Source organism: Mustela erminea, chromosome 10 (genome assembly GCF_009829155.1).
Source record: "Mustela erminea isolate mMusErm1 chromosome 10, mMusErm1.Pri, whole genome shotgun sequence".
Lineage (NCBI taxonomy): Eukaryota > Metazoa > Chordata > Mammalia > Carnivora > Mustelidae > Mustela > Mustela erminea.
This window is the reverse complement of record NC_045623.1, coordinates 48,286,959-48,311,487: the sequence shown is the minus strand read 5'-3', so window position 1 is coordinate 48,311,487 and position 24,529 is coordinate 48,286,959. Positions and strand designations below refer to the sequence as shown.

At 35.6% G+C, this 24,529-nt stretch overlaps 1 protein-coding gene and 1 non-coding gene across 4 annotated transcripts in view; both read right to left on the bottom strand.

The window, feature by feature from the left end:
- Positions 1 to 24,529, bottom strand: part of LRRIQ3 (leucine rich repeats and IQ motif containing 3) — a 225,671-nt gene that overhangs the window by 185,137 nt on the left and 16,005 nt on the right. For all 3 annotated transcript variants that reach the window (XM_032301745.1, XM_032301743.1, XM_032301744.1), the window contains exon 2: positions 9,459 to 9,707. In XM_032301745.1, coding sequence (XP_032157636.1) covers positions 9,459 to 9,707 — 249 coding nt within the window. The remainder of the gene's footprint in view (positions 1 to 9,458; positions 9,708 to 24,529) is intronic.
- Positions 7,641 to 7,743, bottom strand: LOC116568341. The gene has a single exon (XR_004276562.1). It is a non-coding gene; the product is annotated as a U6 spliceosomal RNA (small nuclear RNA).

Sequence of the window (24,529 nt, the reverse complement as noted above, 5' to 3'; positions counted from 1 at the left end):
GGACTGAAAGAATAAATCCTGTTAAAATAATAATCCTGTTAAAATATCCCAAATAATCTATGTACTCAGTATATTCCCTTTTAAATTCCAAAGGCATTTTTCACAGAAAAAGAAAAAAGAATCTTAAAGTGTATAAGGAAACACAGAAGACCCTGAATAGCCAAACCAATCCTGAAAGAGAATAAAGCTAGAGGTACCATCACCCTCATTTTAAACTATATTACAAACCCATACTAATCCAAACAGTATGATATTGGTATAAAAATAGAACAGACACTTCTCCAATGAAGACATACAAATGGCTATCAGACACATGAAAAAATGTTCATCATCACTAGCCATCAGGGAGATTCAGATTAAAACCACATTGAGATACCACCTTACACTAGTTAGAATGGCCAAGATTAGCAAGACAGGAAACAACGTGTATTGGAGAGGATGTGGAGAAAGAGGAACCCTCTTACACTCTTGGTGGGAATGCAAGTTGGTGCAGCCACTTTGGAGAACAGTGTGGAAATTCCTCAAGAAATTAAAAATAGAGCTTCCCTATGACCCTGCAATTGCACTACTGGGTATTTAGCCCAAAGATACAGATGTAGTGAAGAGAAGGGCCATCTCTACAACAATGTTTATAGTGGCAATGGCCATGGTCACCAAACTGTTGGAAGAACCAAGATGCCCTTCAAAGGACAAATGGATAAGGAAGATGTGGTCCATGTACACTCTGGAGTATTATGCCTCCATCAGAAAGGATGAATACCCAACTTTGGTATCAACATGGACGGGACTGGAAGAGATTATGTTGAGTGAAATAAGTCAAGCAGAAAGAGTCAATTATCATATGGTTTCACTTATTTGTGGAGCTTAACAAATAACATGGAGGACATGGGGAGATGGAGAGGAGAAGGAAGTTGAGGGAAATTGGAAGGGGAGGTGAACCATGAGAGACTATGGACTCTGAAAAACAACCTGAGGGTTCTGAAGGGGCAGGGGTTTGGAAGTTGGGGGAGCCAGGTGGTGGGTATTAAGTAGGGCACATATTGCATGGAGCACTGGGTGTGGTACAAAAACGACTACTGTTCGCTAAAAAGAAATTAAAAAAAAAAAAAAGACACAAAGATCAATGTAACAGAATTCGGAGACCAAAAATAAACCCATGCATAGATGGTTAGTTGATCTATGATGGAGTCAAGAATATACAATGAAGGAAGGGGGAGTCGGGATGGCGGAGAAGTAGCAGGCTGAGACTACATCAGGTAGCAGGAGATCAGCTCAATAGCTTATCTAAAGATTGCAAACACCTACAAAACCAAAGGGAGATAGAAGAGAAGAAGAACAACAATTCTAGAAACAGAAAATCAACCACTTTCTGAAAGGTAGGACTGGCGGAGAAGTGAATCCAAAGTGATGGGAAGATAGACTGCGGGGGGAGGGGCCGGCTCCCAGCAAGTGGCAGAGGCTGGCTCCCAGCAAGTGGCAGAGCACAAGATCAGGACTTTTAAAAGTCTGTTCAGCTGAGGGACATTGCTCCAGAGGCTAAACTGGGGTGAAATGCATGCAGGGTCAGTGTGGCCTCAGGTCCCACAGGGTCACAGAAGGATCAGGGTTGTCTGAGTATCTCAGAGCTGGCAAGTATTATAATGGGGAAGCCAGCTACAGAGACAGAGCCGAGGAGTGAGCTCTCAGCTCAGGGTTACCTTGAACCAGTCGCAGGCTGGGTGAGCTTGGCGGCCGGAGGCCAGGGAGACAGGAGTAATTGGGCGCTATTCTCTGAGGGCACACTGAGGAGTGGGGCACCGAGCTCTCGGCTCGGCTGGGCCAGAGACTGGGAGGCGGCCATTTTCATTCCGGGCCTCCAGAAATCTATGGAAAGCATTCAGGGAACAAAAGCTCCTGAAAGCAAACCCGAGCTCATTACTCAGCCCAGCCCCTGGTAAGGGTGGTACAATTCTGCCTGGGGCAAAGACACTTGAGAGTCACTACAACAGGCCTCTCCCCCAGAAGATCAACAAGAAATCCAGCCAGGACCAAGTTCACCTACAAGGAGAACAGCAGAATTCCAGAGGAGGAGAAAGCAAAGCACGGACCTCATGGTTTTCTCCCCATGATTCTTTAGTCTTGCAGTTAATTTAATTTTTTTTTCAATTTTTTTTCTTCTTCTGCTAAACTTTTTTTAACTTTTACCCTATTCTTTTTAAATGTTTTTTAACTAGTTTATCTAATATATATATATGTTTTTTCATTTTTATATTTTTTCTTTATTCATTTTCTTTTTTTAATTGTTTCTTTATTTATTCTGTACCTCTTTTTATCCCCTTTCTTCCCCTGACAATTTGGGATCTCTTCTGATTTGGTTAAAGCATATTTTCCTGGGGTCTTTGCCACCCTTTTAGTATTTTCCTTGCACCTTCATATACTCTTATCTGGACAAAATTACAATGCAGAAAAATTCACCACACACACACAAAAAAAGAACAAGAGGCAGTACCGAAGGCTAGGGACCTAATCAATACAGAAATTGGTAATATGTCAGATCTAGAGTTCAGAATGATGATTCTCAAGGTTCTATCTGGGCTTGAAAAAGACATGGAAGATATTAGAGAAACCCTCTCAGAAGATATAAAAGCTCTTTCTGGAGAAATAAAAGAACTAAAATCTAACCAAGTTGAAATAAAAAAAACCTATTAATGAGGTGCAATCAAAAATGGAGGCTCTCACTGCTAGGATAAATGAGGCAGAAGAAAGAATTAGCGATATAGAAGACCAAATGACAGAGAATAAAGAAGCTGAGCAAAAGAGGGACAAACAGGTACTGGACCACAAGGGGAGAATTTGAGAGATAAGTGACACCATAAGACGAAACAACATTAGAATAATTGGGATTCCAGAAAAAGAAGAAAGAGACAGGGGAGCAGAAGGTATATTGGAGAGAATTATTGGACAGAATTTCCCTAATATGGCAAAGGGAACAAGCATCAAAATCCAGGAGGTACAGAGAACCCCCCTCAAAATCAAGAAGAATAGGTCCACACCCCATCACCTAATAGTAAAGTTTACAAGTCTTAGTGACAAAGAGAAAATCCTGAAAGCAGACCAGGAAAAGTAGTCTGTAACAGAATATGGTAAAAATATTAGATTGGCAGCTGACTTATCCACAGAGACTTGGCAGGCTAGAAAGAGATGGCATGATATATTTAGAGCACTAAACGGGAAAAACATGCAGCCAAGAATACTATATCCAGCTAGGCTATCATTGAAAATAGAAGGAAAGATTAAAAGCTTCCAAGACAAACAAAAACTGAAAGAATTTGCAAACACCAAACCAGCTCTACAGGAAATTTGAAAGGGGTCCTCTAAGCAAAGAGAGAGCCTAAAAGTAGTAGATCAGAAAGGAATAGAGACAATATACAGTAACAGTCACCTTACAGGCAATACAATGGCACTAAATTCATATCTCTCATACTTACCCTGAATGTTAATGGACTAAATGCCCCAATCAAAAGACACAATGGATAAAAAAACAAAACCCATCAATATGTTGCCTACAAGAAACTCATTTTAAACCCAACAACACCTCCAGATTTAAATTGAGGGGGTGGAAAAGAATTTACCATGCTAATGGACATCAGAAGAAAGCAGGAGTGGCAATCCTTGTATCAGATCAATTCGATTTTAAGCCAAAGACTATAATAAGAGATGAGGAAGGACACTATATCATACTCAAAGGATCTGTCCAACAAGATCTAATAATTTTAAATACCTATGCCCCTAATGTGGGAGCAGCCAACTATCTAAACCAATTAATAACAAAATCAAAGAAACACATCAACAATAATACAATAATAGTAGGGGACTTTAACACTCCCCTCACTGAAATGGAAAGATCATCCAAGCAAAAGATCAACAAGGAAATAAAGGCCTTAAATGACACACTGGACCAGATGGACATCACAGATATATTCAGAACATTTCATCCCAAAGCAGCAGAATACACATTCTTCTCTAGTGCACATGGAACATTCTCCAGAATAGATCACATCCTGGGTTCTAAATCAGGTCTCAACCAGTATCAAAAGATTGGGATCATTCCCTGCATATTTTCAGACTACAATGCTCTGGAGCTAGAACTCAACCACAAGAGGAAATTTGGAAAGAACCGAAATACATGGAGACTAAACAGCATCCTTCCAAAGAATGAATGGGTCAACCAGGAAATTAAAGAAGAATTGAAAAATTCATGGTAATAAATGATAACGAAAACACAACAGTTCAAAATCTGGGACACATCATAGGCAGTCCTGAGACAAAAATATATAGAGGTACAAGCCTTTCTCAAGGGACAAGAAAAGTCTCAGGTACACAACCTAACCCTACACCTAAAGGAGCTGGAGAAAGAATAAGAAAGAAACCCTAAACCCAGCAGGAGAAGAGAAATCATAAAGATCAGAGCAAAAATCAATGAAATAGAACCCAAAAAAACAATAGAACAAATCAACGAAACTAAGAGCTGATTCTTTGAAAAAATTAGTAAGATTGATAAACCCCAGGCCAGACTTATCAAAAAGAAAAGAGAAAGGGGGCTCCTGGGTGGCTCAGTGGGTTAAGCCGCTGCCTTCGGCTCAGGTCATGATCTCAGGGTGCTGGGATTGAGTCCCGCATCGGGCTCTCTGCTCAGCAGGGAGCCTGCTTCCTCCTCTCTCTCTCTGCCTGCCTCTCTGCCTACTTGTGATCTCTCTCTGTCAAATAAATAAATAAAATCTTTAAAAAAAAAAAAAAAGAAAGAAAGGACCCAAATAAATAAAATCATGAATGAAAGAGGAGAGATCATAACTAACACCAAAGAAATACAGACAATTATAAGAACATACTATGAGCAACTCTACACCAACAAATGTGAAAATCTGGAAGAAATGGATGCATTCCTAGAGACTTTATATGTCTCTACCAAATTAATTCTACCAAACATTTAAAGAAGTAATTCCTTTTCTCCTGAAACTGTTCCAAAAAATAGAAATGGAAGGAAAACTTCCAAACTCATTTTATGAGGCCAGCATCACCTTGATCCCAAAACCAGACAAGGATCCCATCAAAAAAGAGAATTACAGACCAATATCCTTGATGAACACAGATGTGAAAATTCTCACCAAAATACTAGCCAACAGGATTCAACAGTACATTAAAAGGATTATTCACCATGACCAAGTGGGATTTATTCCAGGGCTGCAAGGTTGGTTCAACATCCGCAAATCAATCAATGTGTTACAACACATTAATAAAAGAAAGAACAAGAACCATATGATACTCTCAATAGATGCTGAAAAAGTATTTGACAAAGTACAGCATCCCTTCCTGATCCAAACTCTTCAAAGTGTAGGGATAGAGGGCACATACCTCAATATTATCAAAGCCATCTATAAAATATCCACCGCAAATATCATTCTCAATGGAGAAAAACTGAGAGCTTTTCCGCTAAGGTCAGGAACACGGCAGGCATGTCCATTATCACCACTGCTATTCAACATAGTACTAGAAGACCTAGCCTCAGTAATCAGACAACAAAAAGAAATTAAAGGCATCCAAATCGGCAAAGAAGAAATAAAACTATCACTCTGTGCAGATGATATGATATTATATGCGGAAAACCCAAAAGACTCCACTCCAAATCTGCTAGAACTTATACAGGAATTCAGTAAAGTGTCAGGATATAAAATCAATGCACAGAAATCAGTTGCATTTCTCTACACCAACAAGACAGAAGAAAGAGAAATTAAGGAGTCAATCCCATTACAATTGCACCCAAAACAATAAGATACCTAGGAATAAACCTAACCAAAGAGGCACAGAATCTATACTCAGAAAACTATAAAGTACTCATGAAAGAAGTTGAGGAAGATACAAAGAAATGGAAAAATGTTCCATGCTCTTGGATTGGAAGAACAAATATTGTGAAAATGTCTATGCTACCTAAAGCAATCTACACTTTTAATGAAATTCCTATCAAAATACCATCCATTTTTTTCAAAGAAATGGAACAAATAATCCTAAAATTTATATGGAACCAGAAAAGACCTCAAATAGCCAAAAGAATATTGAAAAAGAAGCCAAAGTTGGTGGCATCACAATTCCGGACTTCAAGCTCTATTACAAAGCTGTCATCATCAAGACAGCATGGTACTGGCACAAAAACAGACACATAGATCAATGGAACAGAATAGAGAGCCCAGAAATAGACCCTCAACTCTATGGTCAACTAATCTTCAACAAAGCAGGAAAGAATGTCCAATGGAAAAAAGACAGCCTCTTCAATAAATGGTGTTGGGAAAGTTGGTCAGCCACATGCAGAAAAATGAAATTGGACCATTTCCTTATACCACACATGAAAATAGACTCAAAATGGATGAAGGACCTCAATGTGAGAGAAGAATCCATCAAAATCCTTGAGGAGAACACAGGCAGCAACCTCTTCAACCTCAGCTGCAGCAACGTCTTCCTAGGTACATCACCAAAGGCAAGGCAATCAAGGGCAAAAATGAACTATTGGGATTTCATCAAGATCAAAAGCTTTTGCACAGCAAAGGAAACAGTCAACAAAACCAAAAGACAACTGACAGAATGGGAGAAGATATTTGCAAACGACATATCAGATAAAGGGCTAGTGTCCAAAATCTATAAAGAACTTAACAAACTCAACACCCAAAGAACAAATAATCCAATCAAGAAATGAGCAGAAGACATGAACAGACATTTCTGCAAAGAAGACATCCAGATGGCCAATAGACACATGAAAAAGTACTCTACATCACTCAGCATCAAGGAAATACAAATCAAAACCACAATGAGATATCACCTCACACCAGTCAGAATGGCTAAAATTAACAAATCAGGAAATGACAGATGCTGGTGAGGATGCCGAGAAAGGGGAACCCTCCTACACTGCTAGTGGGAATGCAAGCTGGTGCAACCACTCTGGAAAACAGCATGGAGTTTCCTCAAAATGTTGAAAATAGAACTACCCTATGACCCAGAAATTGTACCACCAGGTATTTACCCTAAAGATACAAACGTAGTGATCTGAAGGGGCACATGCACCCGAATGTTTATAGCAGCAATGTCCATGATAGCCAAACTATGGAAAAAACCTAGATGTCCATCAACAGATGAATGGATAAAGAAGATGTGGTATATATATACAACGGAATACTATGCAGCCACCAAAAGAAATGAAATCTTGCCACTTGCGACGACGTGGATGGAACTAGAGGGTATCATGCTTAGCGAAATAAGTCAATTGGAGAAGGACAACTATCATATGATCTCCCTGATATGAGCAAGTGGAGATGCAACACAGGTGGTTAAGGGGGTAGGAGAAGAATAAATGAAACAAGATGGGATTGGGAGGGAGACAAACCATAAGTCACTCTTAATCTCACAAAAAAAAAGTGAGGGTTGCTGGGGGCAAGGAGGTTTGGAGAGGGGCGTGGGGTTATGAACATTGGGGAGGGTATGTCTATGGTGAGTGCTGTGAAGTGTGTAAACCTGGCGATTCACATACCTGTACCCCTGGGGATAAAAATATTTTATATGTTTATAAAAACTAAAAAATTAAAAAAGAAAAAAATCCTAATTAAAAAAAAAAGAGAATATACAATGAGGAAAGGGCAAATTTGCATATCATCCTTGCACAGCAGCCATGCTAATCTTCTCTGTATCTTTCCATTTTTAGTATATATGCTGCTAAAGCAAGCACAAGGGCAGTCACTCCAATAAATGGTGTCAGGAAAACTGGACAGCAATATAGCAATATGTAAAAAAAAAAAAAAGTCATGAAACTGGACCTCTATCTTATATCATACACAAAAATTACCTCAAAATGGATTAAAGTATAAAAGCTAAGACCTGAAACTATAAAACCCCTAAAAGAAAACATAGGCCATACATTCCTTCACAATAGCCTTAGTGGTGATTTTTGGTTTTGACACAAAAAGCAAAGGACACAAAAGCAAAAATATATCAAGTAAAAATACAATAAACTAAGCTTCTGCAGAGCAACGTGAAAAAATGAGAAGGCAAGCTACTGAATGGAAGAAAATATTTCAGTCATATATGTTAAGGGGATAATATCCAAAATATATAAAGAACTCATACAACTCAATTCCAAAATAAAATCCAATTAAAAAATGGGCAGTGAAACTGAATAGACATTTAAGACATTCAAATGGCCAACATGGTACATGAAGATATGCTCACTATCAATAATCATCAGGGAAATACAAATCAAACCACACTGAGATATCCCTTCACACCTGCTAGAATGGCCATAGTCCAAAGAACAGGAAATAACAAGGATGTTAAGAAAAGGGAAGGCTTACTCTGCCTGCCATTCTGTCTGCCTGTGCTTGCTCTCTCCCCCTCTCTCTCTCTGATAAATAAATAAAATCTTAAAAAAAAAAAAAAGTGGCTCCCACTTTCTAAAAAAAAAAGGGAAGGCTTATGCTCTGCTAATGGGAATGTAAATTGGTATAATCCCTGTAGAAAACAGTATGGAGGTTCCTCAAAAAAATAAAAATAAAACTACCACATGATCCAACAATTCTACTTCTCAGGATTTATCTCAAGACAAGGAATACACTGACTCAAAAAGATTTATGTACCCTTCATATTCATTCCAACATAATTTATAATAGCTAAGACATGTAAGCAGCCTCAGTATCTACTGACAGATAAATGGATAAAGAAAATGTGCCATATATATATATATATATTTTACGTATATATATATATATACATATATATAGATATAGGTATAGATATATATTACCAATCATTATTTTGTACAGATGAACTTAATATGTTATATGTCAATTATGCCATCAAAATATTAAAAAATCCAAAGCATTTTTATTTATTTATTTATTAAAGATTTTATTTGTTTATTTGAGAGAGGGAGAATAAGACAGAGAGAGCACAGAGAAGGAAGGGTGGAAGGAGAAGAAGACTTCCCGTTGAGCAGGGAACCTAATGTGGGACTCAATCCTAGGACTTCAGGATCATGACCTGAATAGTCGCTTAACCAACTGAGCCACCCATGTGCTCCTAAAAGTCCAGAGCATTTTTAACTAGACTATTAATTTAAGAAGTAATATATACCAAATTACACAGTGTTTATATATTTCTAACTCAGAATTTTGTTTAAACTTAAAAAATTTTTTAAAGTAATTCTCCACATCAAATGTGGTGCTCAAACTCATAACCCAAAGATCAAGAGTCACTTGCTCTACCTACTGAGGCAGCCAGGCATGTACCCCTTAAATTGTAAATTTTGTATTTAGATATATTCTATTTTAAATTTTTTTATATATTTTATATAAAAATTGGGAGATATATTGGGATAGACAGCATAAGTGTTTTTGAATATCAATTTCATTTATATGCAAAAATCTAAAATGTCTATTGCTTACCTGATTTCCATGGAGATCAAGTTTGACTAATTTTATACAACTTTGAAGTGGATGAATATCTGTAATAAAATTGTTTGAGAAGATGCATACTCTGAGAGAGATACAGGATTGCAAATTTTCCATGGATTTTAAATGCAGGCCACTGAACTTCACGAAAACAAAATCTTTTTGATCTTCTATCATGTTCTCATTATAGTGACTCCATTCTTCATGACTGGTTAGCTCTTCTGTTATTGTTCCATGAAACATCTAGGAAACAAAAGAGTTGAAGGTAGGAAATGGAATGGAATTTTAAGGGGTTTGGGCTGTTTTTTAAAGGCAATGCTCAAAGATCATATACACAAAGTGAAACTTGTGTTTTAATATTTCATTCAAAACTTCCCAACCTTGGAGAGTCAGATTTGCTCTGATAGGATATGTAATGAGTGTGCTGCTAGGGAGCCAGTGCCCATATATACATGCTCCTGTGTTTACTTTTGTACTGGGAGTTCACACCTTGACTTTGCCTCATTTCTACTACCCTCCCTGCATTTCAGGGTTTTTTGAGAGTATCTCCATGGATACAATCTCCCTTCTCTTATTTTAACAATACATTCTAATAGCTTTTAGCAGCACATGCTGGGAATTTCCAATCCAGTTGAATGGTTTTATTTTTTTTTAATTAAAAAAAATTTTTTTAGTCCCTATTATTTTTCTGTGGAACAGAAAAAGTAACAGTTAATAGTTCTTTTTTTTTTTTTTTTTTTTTTTTTTAACAGTTAATAGTTCTTAACTCAGTATATTTTTATTGTTAAAAAGTACTATTGAAACTTAGGTACAGGAAGGAGAAGCCAAAACAGAGCATACTGCACAGGTGTTAGTACGTTAGGGATAGAGGGACAGAGTGGAGTGAACACCCTTCAAGACAAAAGAACCCTCTTCCTCTCTGTTTCCTCCTTGCAGAAGGAAGACTGACCAGAGTAGATCTTGCTTTCTTAGGCCTTCTGGATACCAACTGTTTCCAATATCAACCTCCAAGATGATAACAGGAAAGTCCGATGCTATGGAATATGACTTTATGCTCTTAGAGATTTAGAAACTAAAACAGAAATTAGGTACATTGTTGAGGTTTATAATCCTCAAACTTTGTATTTTATATCTGTTTAACTGATAGGGAATGAGCATCTGGGGAAATAAATTTAGGCTCAATATTTATCTTTTACTGTTTTATTACTGCTTCTCCTGTGCTTTAGTTTGAATATTTGGGCTTTTGGACCTGATTTCCTTGTAACCTCAATTTATAAAGCTGTGAGGAAGAGCATATTTGTTCTCATTTCAGTCTTCTGCTAGCAGGAATTAGGCAAAAGTAAATTATGTTAGATTTTTCAAATGGGCTTTTCTCTACTCTATAGGTATTTTTTTCGACTTCCAAAAATAAATCTGGAAACAAAAAAAATTCCAATAGCTAGTGAGAATACAATGGGTAAAAAGGTAAAAAAAAAAAAAATCTAATTTGTAAATGAAATCTAAATTAAAAAAAAAAAAAGCAGAATCAGACCTGTATATCAGACAATAAACTGATAGTTGTCAAATAAGAGGGAGCTGGGCAAAGTGGATGAAGGGGAGAGAGAGATACAGTCCTCCAGTTATGGAATGAGTAAATCACAGGAATAGAAGATACAATATAAGGAATACAGACAATATTATTTTAATAGTGATGTAAGGGGACAGATGTGAACACAGCATAATGTATAAAATTGTTAAATCACTAAGTGGTATACCTGAAACTAAACCAACTATACTCAAATAAAAAATATTAAAACAAAATTAATTCCCATAAAACCTTGTAATTGAAAGCATTTTAAAAGTATAAAATTTATATAACTACAAGTCAAAAATGTTATCATTGCCCTTGCCAATCAACTAATCAGTAAAAGGAAAAAAAAAAATTTCCTTTTTCCTAGGATACTTAGAGAACATGGAATTTGGTAAAAACAGTTAAGAAGTAAAACATTGAGGCAAGAAAACTAAAAGAAAATGATACCTTATTATGCCTTGTATAATAATTCTGGTTAAAATATTCTGCTAAATAAAGAAATGCATTTAATGATAAGCTTCCAAGTCAGGATAGTGCTAACATTTGTGTAAGAGGCTGAAAAATGTAGCTAAATGAAATTAAGGCTCAATACAGGGTTTCAACTGTTACAAAATTCTTAGAGACAATTTGCAATCACATTATTTATTTCTATGTTCAAGTCAACTAAGCAATTAAGATCTAGAATTCTAACAGTATTAAAATTTGACTAATTTAAATTTATGTAAGATTTCTACATCAAAGTTCTTTAATGTAATTTTACATAGTATTTCTCATGTATTTGAAATTTCCTTTACTGTAGGTAATTTTAGCTTTCACAAAACACAGTCACCCAGTGATAGTTTAAAAGAGAGTATTTGAACTCAAGTGGCCTGAGAGCATTTAGTAAGATTAACTATCTTTCCTGTTGGAAGAATCTCCACTATATGGAAGTAAACTAGGGTAGCAAAATCCAAATGAAAATAAATGTGGAAATCCAACTAAACCCTCACACTCTTTCAAGAGATTAGCTATTTTTTATATCCTAGTTAAAGCCTGGGAACTGTAATCCTCAAACTCTTAAGTACCATTTAAGGAATTAAACAGAAAGCAGATTCCTAGGCTCCATATCATATCTGCATTATCAGAGTCTCTGGGCTGAGGGCCAAAGAATATGTAATTAAGCATGTACCTGGGTAAGTCATGGACACCTTGTGAAAGACCAGCCTAAACTACAGGTAAAATGGTCTTCCAAATATAAAGACCCTGATATAAAATAAACAGAAGTGAATGAATCTTTACAAACTTACCAAGCTCTATGGGTCTTCAAATGAAAGGCAATATACAAAAGGTATTCCATTATTTGTACTCCATATTTAGAAAATACCTTAAGTCTTTCCCCAAGCTCTCCTCTCAAAAAACCTATTTTTTTTTCCCCATTTTGGCCTAATGCAGGCAAACTCTGGTTTATCACAGGGGTTTATGAGAGACCACATCTCGGGCATAAATCAGAATGTTTCAAGACAATGGGGTGCTCAAAAGTTTCAGCTATAGAATACAATTTTTGAGTCAATAGTAATTTTGTAAGAAATCTGCAAAGTGGAGTCATATCCAAACTATTCTTTTCCTTTCTTTTTTAGCCAAGTGATTTTTTAAAATTAATAGGCTTTATTTTTTAGAGCTGTTTAAGTTTACAGAAAAATTGAAAGTACACAGAGATGCCATATACATCCCTATTGTCAGTTCCCCCTATTAACATCTTGCATTAGTGTTGTATATTTATTACAATTAATTATCCAATCTTAATGCATTATTATTAACTAATTATTATTAACTAATGCATTATTATTAACTGAAGTTAAAGTGTTTTAGATCATAGCTCATAGCAAAATCTCTCGACAAAACATATCAACATAGAACAGCATGATTTTACATCTTTTTGTCAGTGCACTGGTAAACTTGTGTGTGTGGATGTGTGTGTGTATAGACAGTGACACATTGATAGATAAACTATTACTTCAAGCATCCATTGTTCACACAGATTATTCCACCTCTAATAGTTTATTTTTGTATTTCTTTACTTCTTTGTAGAAGATATAATCTTCCTAGCATTTATTTTCAGGGATTCTAAATAGTGTTACTAAGTATAATTATTGTTTATAAACTTATAACAAGCAATGAAAGATTTTTTTTTTTAATAAAGATTTTTATTTATTTGACAGACAGAAATCACAAGTAGGCAGAGAGAGAGATTGGAGGAAGCAGGCTCCCCGCCGAGCAGAGAGCCCAATGCGGGGCTCGATCCCAGGACCCTGGGATCATGACCTGAGCCGAAGGCAAAGGCTTTAACCCACTGAGCCACCCAGGTGCCCCGAAAGATTTTTATTTTAAAATTTTCTCAATTAATGTAATTCATATGTCACTTGAACATGATGTCAATAATCTACCACTGTTATTATTCAAAAGTAAAATTTTTTTCTATTTCCTTTATTGATCTCAGACATACTAGATAATCTGACTAAATGAAAGGTTCTACAATTACTTAAACATTCTAACTTTAGCCATTAATTGATCAACCTTGTTACTTACTCTGTGAAATTCAAGGACACTGTTTTGTGAAGTTAACAGATACTGATACATAAGATAACAATGACCCCTTCCTCAAAATGCCCAAATATGTTCAAAATAATTTTTTAATAATGCCTAATGAGTGAGTTAGTGTGATTAGTATTATTGCCTCACTTGAAAACTTTTTCTTACATATAAGATGTGTAGTCTGAGAAATAAAAAAATTATTAGGTCACACAAATCCAAACTTGAGATAATTGTCATGATAGTACTTAATTGAATATCTTTTTATTCATTTTGGACAACTACTTCCTAGTTTGAGTTAAAAAGATGCCAATTATAGACATATGTTTAAAAAACCTTCTGTAACATTAAATATCAAAATGATTAGGGAACTAAAATTTCAGAATTTTTAAAAAATCTAGTTTGCTTAATTATTTTATGTTTAAATGTAAACTCTGTGAAAACAATAAAATTAACTATGTGGTGAAGTAAAATAGAACTGTTGAAGTATTAACTTTTTAATTCAATAATCAGAATTCTAAACAGTTAAAAATAATGGATTCTTAGTTAATGAAATATGTTGAATTTTGCTATGCTTGACTCTGATATTTAAGGATGTCATATTTACTTCTCTCTTGGTGTAACCCTCTTCAGCAAATCATTGTCTAATTAACTCTTAGTAATTTACATTCCTGTGCCATGCCTACATCCCCATTTAGAAATTATGTGTTTATATGTTATACAATCTAACTGTTGTCTTTCCAATAAAATTACATACACTCTGAGGTCAGGGCACGTTTTTTGTAGTTTTCATAGTTTGGACCTAGAAATGAATCATGTTTCAATAAATATGGCTATTTTTTACTTTCCTCAGAGATATAGTAAATTTAGAAGCAGAAAACATTAAGACTTCTATTCCTGAATAATCAATGGTTCAAAGAAGAAATCAAAGTGAAATAAAAAAAAAACTGGAAACAATTGAAAATAGAAACACAACTTATCACCACTTACAGAATGCAGCAAAAGAAATTCTAACCAGGAATTTCATGGCAATAAATACATACATTAAAAAATATCATGAAAAAGATAACTTCTTACCTCTAGGAACTATAGGAAAAACAACAAACTATACCCAATTTAGCAGAAGGAAGGAAATTTTAAAAAGATCATAGCAGAAATAAATGAAATAAAGAAAACAACAACAAAACTAAGGGTTGGGTTTTGAAAGAATAAAACATTGTAAACATTGCAACTGATATCAAATAAATACAAAGAATCATGAGAATACTATGAATAATCACACACCAACAAACTGAACAACCTAGGATAAATTCCTAGAAATATACAGTCTACTTATTCAGGAAGAAAAAGAACATCTGAACAGACTAATTACTAGTAAGGAGATTGAATCAATAATTAAAAACCTCTCGCCAGAGAAAAGTTCTGTCATAGAGAGCTTAATTGGCAAATTCTATCAAACATTTAAAGAAGAATGAATGCCAGTCCTTCTCAAACTTTTCCAAAATGTTGAACAGGAGAAAAGACTTCCAAACTTATTTTACAAGGCCATCAAAGAAAAGAAAAATAACAGCCAATATCCCTAATGAATATATGTGCAAAAATTCTGAACGAAATTCTAGGAAGTCAAATTCAACAGCATTTTTAAAAAATCATACACCATGATCATGTGGGATTTATCCCTGGGAGGCAAGAATGGTTCAACAACACAAACTCAATTAGTACAATGTACTTATAAAATGATACAAAAGACAAAAATCATATGATCATCTCAATAGATGCAGAAAAAGCATTTGATAAATCAAATCCTTACATAATGAAAAGTCCAAACAAAGAGGGTGTAAAAGGATTACAATTCAACCTAACAAAGGCCATCTATGGTAAGTCAACAGCTAACATCATATTCAATGGTGAAAGGTTGAAAGCTTTTCTTCTAAGATCAGAAAAAAGCAAAGGTACCCACTCTTGCCACCCCTATTCAACATAATACTAGAAATCTGAGCTAGAGTGATCAGCTAAAAAAAAGAAAAAAAGGAATCCAAATCAGAAAGGAAGAAGTAAATTTTCTGTTTGCAGATAACATGATATTATTTATAGAATATCCTCAAGACTTCATGAAAATGGTTTAAAAAATTCAGTAAAGATGAGGGCACAAAATAAACATAAAAAAGTCGTTTCATTTTATATATACTAACAATGAGGTATCTGAAAATGAGATAAGGGAACCAATCCTCTTATAAAAGCATCAAAAAGAATCAAGTACTTAGTAATAAATATAACCAAGGAGGTAAAAGATATATAACTGAAATCTCTAAGACATTAATGAAAGAAATTAAAGACACACACAAATGGAAAGATCCTGTGTTCAGAAACAATTAATACTCTTTTTTTTTTCCCAGCCTATTTTTTTTTTATTTCCAGCATAACAGTATTCATTATTTTTGCACCACACCCCGTGCTCCATGCAATCCATGCCCTCTATAATACCCACCACCTGGTACCCCAACCATCCACCCCCCGTCCCTTCAAAACCCTCAGATTGTTTTTCAGAGTCCATAGTCTCTCATGGTTCACCTTCGCTTCCAATTTCCCCCAACTCCCTTCTCCACTCTAAGTCCCCATGTCCTCCATGCTATTTGTTATGCTCCACAAATAAGTGAAACCATATGATAATTGACTCTCTCTGCTTGACTTATTTCACTCAGCATAATCTCTTCCAGTCCCGTCCATGTTGCTACAAAAGTTGGGTATTCATCCTTTCTGATGGAGGCATAATACTCTATCCCCAGGGGTACAGGTCTGTGAATCACCAGGTTTACACACTTCACAGCACTCACCAAAGCACATACCCTCCCCAATGTCCATAATCCCACCCCCTTCTCCCAAACCCCCTCCCCCCAGCAACCCTCAGTTTGTTTTGTGAGATTAAGAGTCACTTATGGTTTGTCTCCCTCCCAATCCCATCTTGTTTCATTGATTCTTCTCCTACCCACTTAAGCCCCCATGTTGCATCACCACTTCCTCATATCAGGGAGATCATATGATAGTTGTCTTTCTCTGCTTGACTTATTTCGCTAAGCATGATACGCTCTAGTTCCATCCATGTTGTCGCAAATGGCAAGATTTCATTTCTTTTGATGGCTGCATAGTATTCCATTGTGTATATATACCACATCTTCTTGATCCATTCATCTGTTGATGGACATCTAGGTTCTTTCCATAGTTTGGCTATTGTGGACATTGCTGCTATAAACATTCGGGTGCATGTGCCCCTTTGGATCACTACGTTTGTATCCTTAGGGTAAATACCCAAAGAGACACAGAATCTATACTCAGAAAACTATAAAGTACTCATGAAAGAAATTGAGGAAGACACAAAGAAATGGAAAAATGTTCCATGCTCCTGGATTGGAAGAATAAATATTGTGAAAATGTCTATGCTACCTAAAGCAATCTACACATTTAATGCAATTCCTATCAAAGTACCATCCATCTTTTTCAAAGAAATGGAACAAATAATGCTAAAATTTATATGGAACCAGAAAAGACCTCGAATAGCCAAAGGGATATTGAAAAAGAAAGCCAACGTTGGTGGCATCACAATTCCGGACTTCAAGCTCTATTACAAAGCTGTCGTCATCAAGACAGCATGGTACTGGCACAAAAACAGACACATAGATCAATGGAACAGAATAGAGAGCCCAGAAATAGACCCTCAACTCTATGGTCAACTAATCTTCGACAAAGCAGGAAAGAATGTCCAATGGAAAAAAGACAGCCTCTTCAATAAATGGTGCTGGGAAAATTGGACAGCCACATGCAGAAAAATGAAATTGGACCATTTCCTTACACCACACACAAAAATAGACTCAAAATGGATGAAGGACCTCAATGTGCGAAAGGAATCCATCAAAATCCTTGAGGAGAACACAGGCAGCAACCTCTTTGACCTCAACCGCAGCAACATCTTCCTAGGAACAACGCAAAAGGCAAGGGAAGCAAGGGCAAAAATGAACTATTGGGATTTCATCAAGATCAAAAGCTTTTGCACAGCAAAGGAAACAGTTAACAAAATCAAAAGACAACTGACAGAATGGGAGAAGATATTTGCAAATGACATATCAGATAAAGGACTAGTGTCCAGAATCTATAAAGAACTTAGCAAACTCAACACCCAAAGAACAAATAATCCAATCAAGAAATGGGCAGAGGACATGAACAGACATTTCTGCAAAGAAGACATCCAGATGGCCAACAGACACTTGAAAAAGTGCTCCATATCACTCGGCATCAGGAAATACAAATCAAAACCACAATGAGATATCACCTCACACCAGTCAGAATAGCTAAAATAAACAAGTCAGGAAATGACAGATGCTGGTGAGGATGCCGAGAAAGGGGAACCCTCCTACACTGTTGGTGGGAATGCAAGCTGGTGCAACCACTCTGGAAAACAGCATGGAGGTTCCTCAAAATGTTGAAAATAGAACTGCCCTGGGGCGCCTGGGTGGCTCAGTGGGTTAAAGCCTCTGCCTGCGGCTCAGGTCATGATCTCAGGGTCCTGGGATCGAGCCCCGCATCGGGCTCTCTGGTCATTGGGGAGCCTGCTTCCTCCTTTCTCTCTGCCTGCCTCTCTGCCTATATGTGATCTCTGTCTGTCAAATAAATAAATAAAATCTTTAAAAAAAAAATAAAATAAAATAAAAAAAAAAAAGAAAATAGAACTGCCCTATGACCCAGCAACAATTAATACTCTTACATGTCCATTCTATCCTAAGCTATCTACAGATTCAATACAATTCTTTTTAAAATTCAAATGGTATTTTTCAAAGATATAGGAAAAAATAATCCTAAAATAATATGGGACAATAACAACAACCCAAGAAACTCAACTAGGCAAAAAAATGTTGAAAAAGAAAATGAAGCTGGAGGGCTCACACTTCCTGACTTTAAAACACATTACAAATCCAGAGTAATCAAAACACTATGGTACTGGCATAAAAACAGGCACACAGACCAATTTAAAAGGATAGAGAGCCCAAAAATAAACTTACCCATATATGGTCAACTAATATTTGACAAGGGAACAAAGAATACTCAATGGGGAAAGGATAAAATAAATGGTGTTGAGAAAATTGGATATTCATTAGAAAAAGAATTAAATCTGACTGCTTATACATTTATAAAAATAAACTCAAAATTAACTCAAAAATTAAATCAAAAGACTTAAAGACTGGGAGCTATAAAACTCCTAGAAGAAAACATAGGGAAAAAGTTCCTTGACATTGGTCTTGGCAATGATTGTTGGATATGACTCCAAAATCAAAGTCAACAAAAGCAAAAATCAACAAGTAGGGATACATCACACTGAGAAGCTTCTACACAGAAAAAAAAAAACAAAAACAAAAACAAAACAAAAAAAAAACAATAAACAGAATGAAAAGGCAAATTATGGAATGGGAGAAAATATTTGCAATTAATCTAATAAGGGGTAAATATCCAAATATAAAAGAAACTCATACAAATCAGTAGCAACCATCATCATCATCACCATCATCATCTAATTATAAAATAGGAAGAGGACTTGAACAGATTTTTTTTCCAAAAAAGACACACATAAATTACCAAGATGCCATTTATTAAGAAGATGATCAACACCACTAATCATCAAAGCAAATGAAACCATAATGAGATACTACCTCATAACTGTACAATTTCTATATTCAAAAAGATAAGAAATAACACTGGGGAAGATGTGGAGAAGAGAGAACAAACATTTGTGCATTCTTGGTAAGAATGTGAACTGATACAGCCACCATGGAAAATAGTATGGAGGTTCCTCAAAAAATTAAAAATGGGATTACCACATGATCTAGCAATTCCACTTCTGGGTTTGTATCCAAAGAAAATGAAATAATTATCACGCAGAGATATCTGCACCTCCCATATTCATTACAGCATTATTTACAACAGCCAAGGCATGGAAACAACCTAAGTGCCCATTGATAGATGAACAGTTAAAAAAATGTAATAAATGTAATACTTAGAGATATATTCTACATAGTACATATATATGTGCATAATGGAATATTATTCAGTCATGAGAAAAAGGAAATCCTACCATTTTCTACAATATAGATGGATTTTTAAGGTTTTATATTAAGTGAAATAATCAGAGAAAGACAAATGCTGTACAGAATAAACTATTGGTTGCCAGAGGTGGTCAAAACGGGGTGCAGGAAATGGTTACAGTCTTCCAGATAGAAGATAAATTCTAGCGATATAACATACAACATGGTAACTATAGTTAGCAATACTATATTGTATATTTTGTACTTGAAGGTTGCTAAGAGAGTAATACATCCTAAATAATCTCATAACAAAGTAAATAAATAAATAGATAGATAGTAATTATATAAGGTGACAGATGTGTTAACTAAGTTTATTGTGATTATCATTTTGCAATATACATGTGTATCAATTCATCATACCATACACATTAAACTTAAATGTTATGTTGATTACCTCTCAGTAAATCTGGAGAACAGACTTCTAAGTACAAATGGCAAAGTATCTGTCATTTAGATTGAGATCTATTCTTAATTCCTTAAAATCTTTCCCTTTGAATTCTCTACCACCTATATCCAAATTCCTAGAAAAAGAATGTATATTTTTCATTTATTTATGGTACATAACAAAGCACCCCAAAATCTATGGGCTTAAAACAACTGTAACTTATTATCTTGCCGGATTCTATACGTTGACTTGATTCAACTAGGCAGTTCTTTTCCAAGTGATATTAACTAGAGATTCAATCTTATAGGGCTTATCTGAATGGACACCTCCAAGATGTCTGACTTACATGTCTGATACATTGGCAAGAACACTGACAGTGAGTTCAGCTGGGATGCTAGGATGTATGGGTCTCTCTCGCCATACTGTCCCAGGTTCTTTCCATCTACACCAGCCTTCACTATGTCATTCTCTCACATCTCTATTTGTGTGTCTCTATAGTAGTGTAGTAAGAGTTTCTCTATGGTTGACTCAGGGCCAAAGAAGTATAAGAGAACCTGTCAGACCCTCTAAAGGCACAACTTTACCTCAATACAATCTGTTGGTTAAAAAGGAAGTTATTTTGATTTTTGAACTTATTTTTGAGCTTATAAGATAGTTAGAAAAAAAAGAAACAAATGTAAGTTTATTCTGAGCTTGGTGACCTCAAGCAAGTTATATACCCTCGGTTTGTTATGTATCCAATTTATATGCTTCAGTTTTCTCATCTACAAAATGAGGATCGCAACAGTACTAAATGGATATAATTGTTATGAAGACTAAATGAGTTGGCATAAAGACTTTAGAATAGTGTCTGGCACATAGCAAGCACTATAAATAAGTGTTACTAAAATAAATCTAGTTCAATTAACAACTCAAGATAGAATGTAGTCTTCCAAAAATAAATTAAGGCACTTTTGGTTTCTGATACAGCATATAAGGAGTTTAGAAGTTGTTACACCATACTAACAAATAAAATAATGAATAAAATAAAAAATCAGCAACTCTTCTTAGATTTATCAGAAAAGTGAGGGTATAAGGAAAACCACTGAATCAAAAATCAGAGATAGGCAAGTGGATACAAAGATCCATAAGTAACTGAAGAGAAACTCACCAATAGAAACCTCTGCAGGAACCAATGCCAGGGTAGGAAACCAGGACTGACAAGTAACTAGAGGCTAAGTGTTGATAACACAAATTTAGAAACTCCAGGCCTCATGCTTTTGTGAGATAAACACTCAGGAGCTCTAGCAGGTCCTCAGAGTGAATATTAGAGAAAAATCTGCTCAGGCTCTGACAAAGAGAGAAGGAATAAATCTGAAATACACCAGACTACCCTGTTCTTAACAAGGCCTACCCTCAAGAGAATATATTTAACACACAATAAATAACTGAGGTTTTACTGGAGCCTAAATGATAGGGAAGTAGGGAAATATCCAACTATAACCCCACCAAGCCTTGGGAGAAAGGAAGTACACAATTCCAGCCTACTCTGGCCACTTTGTCCCATCTAAGGTGTAGGAGAGCCAAAAAATACTTGTGAAATTCACAGCCTAGGAAGCACAGCCTCACTACAAGAACTGAGCCCTATCCACACCTACCACTACATCACACACTATTTTACTGGAGTTCTTTTTACCATAACATGATGTCTGGCTTTCCATAAAAAATGTTACAAGGCATACTAAAAGACAGCATGCAACAAGCATAAGAACCAGATTCAGATACTACAGGGCTGTTGGAATTATCAGCCTGAGAATTTAAAACAACCATGATTAATATACTAAGGACTCTAAAGGAAAAAATAAACAACACACAAAAAAGACAGCATAAAAAGAAAGATAAATTTTTTAAAAAATCAAAAATATGTTAGAGATCCAAACCACTGTAACAGAAATGATTAATACCTTTGATGGCCTCTTTAGTAGAATGGACATGCCTAAAAAAGAAATCTCTCAGCTTGGGAATATGTTAATAGAAACTCACAAAACCAAAAATCAAAAGAGAAAAAATAATCACTGAAAAAAGCTGAAAAGAATATTGCAGAAGTGTGAGATAACCACAAAAAGTGTAACATAGGGGCACCTGGGTGGCTCAGTGGGTTAAAGCCTCCCCTTCAACTCAGGTCATTGTCCCAGGGTCCTGGGATCAAGCCCCACATCGGGCTCCCTGCTGAGCCTGCCTCTCTGCCTACTTGTAATCTCTGTCTGTCAAACAAATAAATAAAATCTTAAAAAAAGAAGTATAACATATACATAATGGAAACACCATAATGAGACAAAAGTGATATAGAAAAAGAAGAAACATTTAAAATAGTAATGATAGGACAATTTCTGCAAATTAATGTCAGACACCTGCTCACTAATACAAGAAGCTCAGAAAACACCAAACAGGATTAAGGCAAAAAACAAGGAAAAAAACAAGCAAAAGATAAAACAAAACACCAGTGGGGAGATACCTTACCCATAGAGGGGCAAAAATCAGGATTATATCCAACTTCTCCTAAGAAACCATACAAGCAAGGAGGGGACTGAGTGTAATATTTGCTGTCAAGAAAAAATAACTCACTAATATAAAAATCTACGCCCTGTGAAATTGTCTTTTTAAAGTGGATGAAAAATAAAAACTCTCAGAAAAACAAAAATTGAAGGAATTTGTTGCCAATAGGCTTGCCTCGAAAGAAATGTTAAAAGCAGTTTGTTAGAAAGAAAATAATATTGTTCAGAAACTCGGATCTACATAAGGAAGAGCAGTGGGAAAGAAACAAGTGAAGAGTAAATAAAAACCTTTTATTCTTCCTATTCTTAGTTTATCTAACAGGTAACAGTTTGCTCAAATACTAATGGCAAAACTGTATTTGATTATCTATGTATATGTATGTAAATTTCTATATGCATATAAATAAAATGAATTGCAATAATAATGCAAGAACAAGAGTGAGGAATTAGAAATATCTTACTATTAAAAGATATTTACAGGGGCGTCTGGGTGGCTCAGTGGGTTAAAGCCTCTGCTTTCGGCTAGGGTCATGATCCTAGGGTCCTGGGATCGAGCCCCGCATCGGGCTCTCTGCTCTGAAGAGAGCCTGCTTCCTCCTCTCTCTCTGCCTGCCTCTCTGCCTACTTGTGATCTCTCTCTGTCAAATAAATAAATAAAATCTTTAAAAAAAAACAATATTTATACCACATGTGAAATAGTATATGTCATTTGAGAGTGGACTTGAGTTATTACAATCTCAAGGGCAACTAATAAAAAAATGAAAAAAGAAATGTGCTGAGATAAGGCAGAAAATGAAATAATAAATAATGCTCAATTAAAGCACAAAAGGCAGAAAAGAATATAAGGCTAAAATTGGAACAAAAACAAGAACAATGATAGAAAACGGTAACAAGATAGTAATCCAGCTATCGAAATAATCACTTTAAGGGCGACTGGGTGGCTCAGTCGTTAAGTTTCTGCCTTTAGCTCATGATCCCAGGGTCCTGGAATACAGCCCCATATTAGGCACCCTGCTTAGCAGGAAGCCTGCTTCTCCCTCTCCCTCTTCAGCTGCCTGTGTTCTCTCTCTCACTGTGTCTCTCTGTCATATTTAAAAAAAAAAAAAAAATCTTAAAAAAAAAAGAAGTAATATGTTTTAAACATCAACAGTCAAAGCACCAATGCAAAGACATCATGGATCAAAGTAGAGTGAATCAAAAAATCATGTCTAGGAATCGTACTTTAAGTGTACAGACATGGGTAAATTAAAAGTAAAGTGATGGAGATGAATTCTACCAAATATCCAAACAATTCATACCAATCCTTCCTATACTCTTCTAAAAAAGGAGAGAAGAAAACATTTCCAAACTCATTTAACGTGATCAGCATTATCCTGATACCAAAATTAGTGGACACTACAAAAAAAGTCAAAGACCAGTATCTTTCATGAGCACAGATGCAAAAATCCTCTACAAGATATTAGCAAACGAAGTTCAACAATACATTAAAAGGATCATACCATAATGAAGTGGGATTTATGCCTGGGAATAAAGGATAGTTCAACATCCACAATTTGGTACATGTGATGATATACCACATTGACAAAATGAAGGATAAAAATCATATGAGTATCTTGACAGCTGCAGAAAAAGCACCTGACTAAATTCAACATTCATTTATGATAAACTGAGTATTTTAACAAAGGGTACAGACAGAACATAAGTCAACATAATGAGGGACATATATGACAAATCCACAGATAGTATCATATACAACAGTAAAAGCACAAAGTTTTTCCTCTAAGATCAGGAAAAAGACAAGGATACCCACTCTCACCACTTTTATTCAACACAGTATTAGAAGTCCAGAGAGCAATTAGGCAAGAAAAAGCATCCAAATT